This window comes from Lontra canadensis, unplaced genomic scaffold (assembly GCF_010015895.1).
Source record: "Lontra canadensis isolate GAN:19392208 unplaced genomic scaffold, GSC_riverotter_1.0 scaffold246, whole genome shotgun sequence".
Taxonomy (NCBI): domain Eukaryota; kingdom Metazoa; phylum Chordata; class Mammalia; order Carnivora; family Mustelidae; genus Lontra; species Lontra canadensis.
In genome coordinates this window covers 93,126-102,761 of record NW_022631240.1, presented here as the reverse complement: position 1 = coordinate 102,761, position 9,636 = coordinate 93,126, and the positions used below count along the sequence as shown (strand labels likewise).

Sequence of the window (9,636 nt, the reverse complement as noted above, 5' to 3'; positions counted from 1 at the left end):
CTTTAGTTGGGCCCTATTAGCTTCAACAGTAGCATATCTACTGCGGTGGGTGAGTAAGATATCAGTATATGGGTTCACCATGATCAAGACATAATAAGCGCAACAGTGAAGGGGGATGGTGGTCCAATAAAATGAATTTGTCAACAATTATAGTAGAAGGATCTCCATGAAGTGGCACCCAGTGATTGCTACTTCCAGATATTCCTGAAAAGAGTGAATTAGCTTGTCACCATGTGGGCAAGAGCAGAGGAGAGGGATACTCTGTACATTCAACCCAAGCCTCAAGAGCAGATGGTCCTCTATTTCATTGGCCCTTTGGGTCAAAATTAAGAGCCTGGGATCTGAAGATGTTTGGCCCTAGTCTATAAAATTAGTGCTAATCTATCAACTTGGACATTAAGTTGGACATGAGTGGAACAATTGGAGTGGGCAGAGATATCCATCACCTTAATATGTAGCTTTTTGTCTCTGAGAGGCAAAGAATTTTCCGATATTCTTCACTGCAAAGTGGGCAGCCTTGAATGAGAAATTATTGTTGCAAATGCCCAGACTAAATGGCTAGACCACTGGCAATGACCCAAGAGAGTCTGTAAAGATGTGTATTGGGGCCAGTTATTGGTTAGGGTATTATCCAAAACTAATATAACTTCCTGGAGTTTGGTCAGTTAATTGGGGGTGCCATCCTTTGGGATATCTTGGTTAGAGCACCATACCTCCAACAAGCTCCATTACAATTGATATTGGTGCTGACATAATAAAGTAAATGAACCTCCTTTGTTGTTCACTTGGTTGATCACAAGAGGATTCCAGGTAGCCAAGGGGTCTGAAAGAGAACTGGCTTCTTCCTGCACTGTGGCATCCAGCAAGGGACTGAGGACAGGAAGACCATTGCCTCTTGCCAGTGGGATAGGTTAAGAGGACCACATTTGGCCCTATCCTGTATGTACTGTTTTCACTTCAGCAAGGATGCCTTGGTTGCAATGCAAAGCTTCTGGGATGTTTCTTCTACAAGCCAAGGTATAATGGGCAGTTGGGTGCAGAGGGTCACAAGTTTAGGTTCTGTGAGAGCCTCCATTTCCAGGAGGCCTCAGTATGCAAGAAGAAGTTGTTCTAATGACATGTAATGCAGAGCTAAAATAGGCACTCTATTGTACCAGAAGCTCATGGTGTATAGTGTGTATAGTCATGTGTATAGTCCAGAGACTCCAAAAATCATAGGAGGTCATTGCCAGAGATTTTACCATAAAGGAATCTCCAGAAAACACTAAATAAAGTGACAGTTATATGGTTTCTTTGGACTTATGATAGAGCATTCTGGTTTAAAAAGCCCAGTTCCAAGTGGAACAATTTGGAAAGATTGCATACGTGCGCTGAAGTAGGTATGCAAATGGGAAAAATGTTGCCTCCAGGAGCCAAAGAAACCTGAAAGATGTCAGGCCTTCTTGAGAGTGGATAAGGATGACCAATTTAGGAATTTCTTTTTAACTACATCAGGAAATGGAGCAGGCCTCAGCAGGCTAGGTGATGCCCAAGAAATTATAACTGAGATGTATGGTCAGGCATCATCTCAACTCCTCGCTACTGAGGAGAGAGGTATGAATGCTTCTGTATCCTCTATGAGAGAATTTAGTGATTCTCCTTGCAGAAGTATGTCACAGTTGTAGTTCAGACCTGGGTATCTGAGGACAACTCGGTCAGGTTAAGATATTGCCAACAGAGGTTGTATGCTGTGGCTGGGCTATTGAGGCACCCCATGGACAACTGAATAAATGTGTATTTTGTCATTTCATGGGTGAGTGTGAACTGAGGCCTAGAAACTGTTAGAGTAGGCATTGAAAATATAATGTGTTAGCCAAATCTGTAGCAGCAAATATCTTGGGTGGAATATTGAATGGCTTTGGTCATATCAATTGCATTAGGTGTAGGGACCTTAATGGGTGAGATGATGGCATTAGGTTTGTGGTATTCCACTATAAGGCACCATTCATTCTTTTCACATTTATGAACAGATAAAATTGGGCTGTGAAACAGAAACAGTGGTCATAATTTCCTCTTTGCTTCAGAGATCTTGTATAATGGGTCCCAATACTTGAAAGCTCCATTTCAATTCATGCTGGTTCATATTAACAATTGTAAGGAGTTGGGGCAGCTGTACAGGGTCCCATGTGGTGAGGCTGATAGTACAGAACTCAGCTATGTTATTCAAGTAGGCCACTGAGCTAGTTAGAAGCTATATCCCATCAAAGGGAAAGCCAAGGTGGAGGGTGGGGGGTGGGTGGGTGTGGGAGCTGTGACCAAAGAAACACTAGGCAAATTACTGTCAAAAGGCTGATGTAGGCAAGACTTGCTTGTTTTCAGGCTTATGTCGGGCAATTTCCTGAAAAACATAGAGAATCCTTCCATTAAATTTAGTGTGGTTTCTGGGGATCACTGTAACTTGGGAACCAGTATCCATTGGGCCAAAAAGGTATTGTGTGACAACCAATGGACTGGCATGGGAGGTTTTCCTCAGGAAAGTAAGGATGACTTGGAAACATGCTTCATATCTGGGGGAGGGGCATTTGGCCCTAATGACTTGGGAATGAGCTCCAGGGGAAAGGAGATGGGATGTTTTGTGCAGCCTGTTCTAGAAGAGCTGGAGCTTCTCAGAGCCATCACCTAAAATCAGATAGGTAGGGAAGCTCAGGTGTGATCACAGAGTCTACAGTGGGGGAAGGTGGGCCTGGAAACTCTGAAAGGGGGGCTTACCTCAGTAGTAGTGTTACCTTGGGAAGTGAAGACCTAGGTCTCAGGGCCATCTTCATGAGCAGTCAGTCAAATTGAGGGCCACTTTAATAGGCACTTAAATAAATAAAAAGAGTGGTGAAGCCCTATAATTTGGTGATGGTCCCATGAGAAATATCTGCCTGGTGTTGGTTTCAAGTGGAACCTACCTGGGACTGGCTCTAGTCTCCCACCCACTGGAGTGCTCAGAATAGTGATAAACCATTTGGGACATACCAATTTTCCTTAATAATTGCCCCCAACAGCAAGTACTCCAACTCATGAAGACATGCTCATTTTTACTTCAATGGTATATGCTATGAACACCCAGAGGAGCAAGGAAAAAGCCACAAGCTGTGCCTGTGAATGTTAAGCTGGGTGGACAACATAGGTGTGTACACCTATTTCCATAAGTCTCATAGATCCCATAACAAATTGCTAAGTTGAAGAACAAAAGCTATATCAGCCAATTGGCTCATCTTGGCAGAAGTTGAAGTTAATTTGAAGCCATAATTATGTAGGCATAGGAGCCAATTAACACCCTCTTCACCTACTAATTGCTTAAATCATTAATTTTTTTTTTAAATTTCTGTTTACCGCAAACCTAGACCTCTATTCCAGTTCCCTCTTCCTTAAATTTTATGTTTGGGTGGTTATGCCATAGGATTTAAGGGGGGAATCTTCTCTGCTCAGTTCATGTCAGTAAGCTCTTATATTAGTTCCATGAGGCTGCTGTAACAAATCACCACAAATTTGGAGGCTTAGCACAGCAACAAATTATATTTTCACAGTTCTGGAGGCAAGAAGTCTGAAGTTAGTTCCACTGGGCTAAAATCAAGATGTCCACAGCATTGTGCTCCTTCCAGATGCTCTAGGAGACAATCTCTTCTTGCTTCTCTCAGCTCTTGGTGGCTGCTTGCGTTCCTTGGCTTATAGCCACAACACTCCAATCTTTGCCTCTGTGATCACATTGCTTTCTCTTCTATATGAAATCTTCCTAGTCTCCCTCTAACAAGGTTGCTTGTGATTGCCTTTAGGGCCCACTTGAGGGATCCAGCACAGCTTCCAAATCTCAAGATCCTTAATTGCATACTCAAAGTCATTGCCATATAAGGTAACGTTCAAAGGTTTGGCAATAGAATGTGTACATCCTGGGAGGCCATTATTCAGCCTACCATAGCTTCTTCCTCCAGAGAGTCCCAATCATTATCATCAGGATTAGGAGAATCCTCCGTGGTTGTCACCATATTAGCTTGGGCCCAAGCCAGCAGCAGAGTGTAGAGTATCCCTTTGGCTTGTTGATATGCTTCAGCGCTTAAGAAGACCCATCCATGCTCACTGCCTGTCTTAAAATTAACTAGTAGCATCATGGTGATTTCTGGTCTATTAGGAAGTTTGGGGATAAGGTATTCAGGGCCACTTTTCATAAACATCGATGCCACAGGACACAGTGGGTGTTTTCTCCTACAACCTACAACCCCGAGGATCAAGATGAGAATGTATGTGAGAGAAGCATAGGCAGCATCATCATCAGAGGGATTTAAGGGTCTTAGTAAGGTGACTGCTTTTACAAATATAGACCTTAGCATGGCTGCTTTCTTTGTTTCACTCCTTAGCATGGCCACTTTCTTTGTTTCACTCCTTTCCATCTTTGTGTTTTTCACTCTCCAATGACGGCTTTCTCATGAGCAACCACCTGAGGGACCTGTATATTGCACAGGGTATAAAACTTTCTTTTGAGCTCTATAGAACAGAGGCCAAGGCCTTTTTAGGGACACACACCAACCAGTCTCAGGGTTAGAATCTTTGCCCTGAACATAGCATTAGCCACAGCTCATGCATTTCAAGACACAGACAGATAGGGAATTTAAAACAACAACAGTGAATATATTTAGAGCTCTAATGGATAAAGTGCCTGGATGGCTCAGTCTGTTGAGCATTTGCCTCTGCTCAGATCATGATTCCAGCGTCCTGGGATGGAGCCCCACATTAGTCTCCCTAGTCAGTGGGGAGCCTGTTTCTCTCTCCCCCTCCTGCTTGTGCTCTCTCTTGCGATCTCTCTTTCATAAATAAATGAACAAAATCTCTATTAAAAAAAGAGTCCTAATGGAAAAAAATACACAACATGCAAGTACAGATGAGTATTGTAAGTGGAAGGATGGAAACTCTAAGAAAGAATCACAAGTAAATGGTGAAAATGTGGTGAAAATTAAAAAATGCTTAAAGATATGAAAACTACCTTTGAGGTATACTGGACACAATTGGTGAAATAATTAGTGAGCTTGAAGATATGTCTATAAAAACTTTGCAAACTTTGCAAAGAAAGAATATTTTAAAAGTAAAATACCATCAAAATATTATAGGATAAGTTCAAAACAAGGAACACAAGCATAATCAGAATGCCAAGAGCAGAAGAAAGAAAAAATGGAACAGAAGAAATATTTGATGGAACAGAAGAACTATTTGATGTAATGATGGCTGAGAATATTCCAAAGGGCAGACACCAAAACATGGATTGAGGAAGCTCAGAGAACACCAAGCAGTATAAATGCAAAAACAAAACAAACCAGAACAGAACCAAAAAAATGGGAATATTATATTTCAGGCTGCAAAACAAAACTAAACAAAAACAGACAATGGATGAAATCTTGAAAGAATCCAGGGGAGGCAGGGAAAGGTCATAAGTGTAGAGAAACAATGGTATGAATCACATTGGGCTTCTGGTCAGAAACAATGCAAACAAGAAGAGAGTGGAGTGAAATAGTTAAAATGTTGAGAGGGAAAAAGACAAAAAGCTCACCAATTGAACGGTCTCTATCCAGTGAAATTTTTCTTCGGAAATGAAAGCAGAATAAAAACTTCCCCAGATAGTCCCAGGACCTGCGCGCCGCCTCACCTGCCGTCCCTCCTCGCCGCCGCCATGCTCTCCGTCCGCGTCCCGCTCGCCACCATCGTGGACCCCCAGCAGCAGCAGCAGCTCCAGCTCTCGCCCCTCAAGGGGCTCAGCCTGGCGGACAAGGAGAACACGCCCCCGAGTCTCAGCGGGACCCGCGTGCTGGCCAGCAAGACCGCCAGGAGGATCTTCCAGGAGCCCGCCGAGTCGAAAACTAAGGTACTAGGCCCCAGCGTGGAGGACGAGCCACTACTGCGAGAAAACCCTCGTCGCTTTGTCATCTTCCCTATTGAGTACCATGATATTTGGCAGATGTATAAGAAAGCTGAGGCTTCCTTTTGGACCGCCGAAGAGGTGGATCTCTCCAAGGACATTCAGCACTGGGACTCTCTGAAGCCTGAGGAGAGATATTTTATATCCCATGTTCTGGCTTTCTTTGCCGCCAGTGATGGCATAGTCAATGAAAACTTGGTGGAGCGCTTTAGCCAAGAAGTTCAGATCACAGAAGCCCGCTGTTTCTATGGCTTCCAAATTGCCATGGAAAACATCCATTCGGAGATGTACAGTCTCCTCATTGACACTTACATTAAAGATTCCAAAGAAAGGGAATTTCTCTTCAACGCCATCGAGACAATGCCTTGTGTAAAGAAGAAGGCAGATTGGGCCTTGCGTTGGATCGGGGACAAAGAGGCCACCTATGGAGAACGCGTTGTGGCCTTTGCTGCCGTGGAAGGAATCTTCTTTTCTGGTTCTTTTGCGTCGATATTCTGGCTCAAGAAACGCGGCCTCATGCCTGGCCTCACGTTTTCCAATGAACTTATCAGCAGAGATGAGGGTTTACACTGTGACTTTGCCTGCCTGATGTTCAAACACCTGGTCCATAAACCTTCCGAGCAGAGAGTGAGGGAAATAATCATCAATGCCGTTCGGATAGAGCAGGAGTTCCTCACGGAGGCCCTGCCCGTGAAGCTCATTGGGATGAATTGCACGTTGATGAAGCAGTACATCGAGTTCGTGGCAGACCGGCTTATGCTGGAGCTGGGTTTTGGCAAGGTTTTCAGAGTAGAAAATCCATTTGACTTTATGGAGAATATTTCACTGGAAGGGAAGACTAACTTCTTTGAGAAGAGAGTAGGCGAGTATCAGAGGATGGGAGTGATGTCCAGTCCAACAGAGAATTCTTTTACCTTGGATGCTGACTTCTAAGTGAACGAAGATGTGCTCTTATTTTGCTGATTTCCACCCCCTTCTCATAAAAAAAAAAAAATCAGCCACTTGAAGTGTATCAAACCGGCTACACCGTGAATTATCCATAATGTTCATTGATAGTGTTGTTAAAACTGTGTAGCTACCTCATAGGCAAGTCTGTTGATTAGTGACACTAGTTGTCTCACCTAGAAAGCGGCTTAGACAGAAGCTACTCGGATTGGTAGGAAAGACCTTGGCCGTGTTCTGTGTTTGCAGGCAGGCCGCCATCCGTGAGTTCACCGTGGCTCCTGGTGGCAGTCAGGGCCCAAAGTTCGGGGTCCTGGAGTGAGTCTGACCCCGCAGGATGGGTCAGTTACTCCGAGGTCCTCGGGAGGCTTCAGCCTTGGTGCTTCAAAGCAGATATTAAAGTTTACTTACTGATTTGTATATAAAACTGGCACTTTACACACAAATAAACAGAGTTTGTACTGTTGAAATAAAGGCCTGATTTCACCTGAAAAAAAAAAAAAAACAAGAAAACAAAAAAAAACTTCCCCAGATAAACCCAAACTGAGAGCATTCATGGACTGGAGACCTACGGTGCACAACATGTTAAAAGAAGTTCCTCCGAGAGGAGGAAAATAATAAAAGTCAAAAACGCAGATCCACATAATGAAATGAAGAACTTAGAAAAAGAAATCAAAAGCTTCTGCACAGCAAAGGAAACAGTCAACAAAACAAAGAGGCAGCCCACGGAATGGGAGAAGATATTTGCAAATGACAGTACAGACAAAGGGCAGATATCCAAGATCTATAAAGAACTCCTCAAACTCAACACACGCAAAACAGGTAATCATGTCAAAAATGGGCGGAAGACATGAACAGACACTTCTCCAATGAAGACATACAAAGGGCTAACAGACACATGAAAAAATATTCATCATCATTAGTCGTCAGGGAGATTCAAATCAAAACCACACTGAGATACCACCTTACACCAGTTAGAATGGCCAAAATTAACAAGATGGTAAACAACATGTATTGGAGAGGATGTGGAGAAAGGGGAAACCTCTTACACTGTTGGTGGGAATGCAAGTTGGTGCAGCAACTTTGGAAAAAAGTGTGAAGATTAATTAAAATAGGGCTTCCCTATGACGCTGCAATTGCACTACTGGGTGTTTACCCCAAAGATACAGATGTAGTGAAAAGAGGGGCCATCTGTACCCCAATGTTCATAGCAGCAATGGCCACAGTCGCCAAACTGTGGAAAGAACCAAGATGCCCTTCAATGGACGAATAGATAAAGAAGATATGGTCCACATATACTGTGGAGTATTATGCCTCCATCAGAGAAGATGAATACCCAACTTTTGTATCAACATGGATGGGACTGGAAGAGATTGTGCTGAGTGAAATAAGTCAAGCAGAGAGAGTCAATTTTCATATGGTTTCACTTATGGGAACGTAAGGAATAACATAAGATGGAGCTCCATATGGAGCATAAGGAATAACATGGAGGACATGGGGAGGTGGAGAGGAGAAGTGAGTTGGGGGAAATTGGAGAGGGAGATGAACCATAAGAGACTGTGGACTCTGAGAAACAAACTGAGAGTTCTGGAGGGGACGGGGGTGGAGGGTTGGGTGAGCCTGGTTGTGGGTATTATGTAGGGCACGTATTGCATGGAACTCTGGGTGTGGTGCATAAACAGTGAAATCTGGAACACTGAAAAGAAATTTAAAAAAAAAAAGAAATGAGGGAAAATTCAAACCAAAGTAGAGCCAAATCCAAGCCAACGTAAAGAAGATAGGGAATAGTAAATATCAGAGCAGAAATCAGTAAATCAGAAAACAGTAAAACAGTAGAGAAAATCAACAAAATAAAAGCTATTTCCTTTGAGCAAATCAATAAAACTTATAAGCCTTTAGGTTAACTGTTCAGGAAGAAAGAGAGAGAAGACACAAATTACCTGTATCACAACAAGGCAGATGACATCAAGACAGAACCTGCAGATATTAAAATGATAATAAGGAAATATTGTGAAAAACTCTATGCCAGTAAATTTGACAACTTGGTTAAAACGGACAGATTTCTTGAATTATACAAACTACCAAAGTTCATCCAATAAGAAATAGATAACCTGAAGAGTCTTGTATCTATTAAGGAAACTGAATTTATAATTACAAACATTCCTACAAGGAAAGTAGCAGATAGCTCCACTGGTGAAATGCGCCAAACCCTCAAGGAACAAATAGTACCAACTGAACCCAAGCTCTTTCAGATAACTTCATTTTAATGTTCATGCTCATTCTATCATGCCAGCATCGCTCTGATACCAAAAACCAGAAAAAAGACATTACAAGAAAGGAAAAGTATAGACCAACCTCACTTACGAACGAGATGGAAAATTACTGAAGAATACTTTAACAAATCAAATGTAAACAATACATGTAGAAAATAATTCATCATTACCAAATGAGGTTGAACCTTGGAATATGATGTTCACCTGACTTTCAAAAATCAGATAATGCAACTCACCATGTTGACAAACTAAAATCAGAAAAACCACATGACAGCCTCAATGGAGCATTTATAAAACCCAACACCATTTCATGATAAAAACTCTCACCAAACTGGGAAGGAATGGGAGCTTACTCAACCAGATCCTGGACATTTATGAATATCCAACAGCTGACATCATACTTAACAGCAAAAGACTGAATTGCTCCCCCTGAGATCAGGCAGACTCACCTGATGTCCACACTCACCACACTCACCACACTCACAACGGAGG

General features: G+C 42.6%; 1 protein-coding gene across 1 annotated transcript; it reads left to right on the top strand.

The window, feature by feature from the left end:
- The first annotated feature begins 5,657 nt into the window (after positions 1-5,657).
- On the top strand, positions 5,658-7,337 carry LOC116862471 (ribonucleoside-diphosphate reductase subunit M2). The gene has a single exon (XM_032849760.1). The coding sequence runs from the start codon at positions 5,684-5,686 to the stop codon at positions 6,860-6,862; it is 1,179 nt and encodes a 392-aa protein (XP_032705651.1). The 5' UTR covers positions 5,658-5,683; the 3' UTR covers positions 6,863-7,337.
- The last annotated feature ends 2,299 nt before the right edge of the window (positions 7,338-9,636 follow it).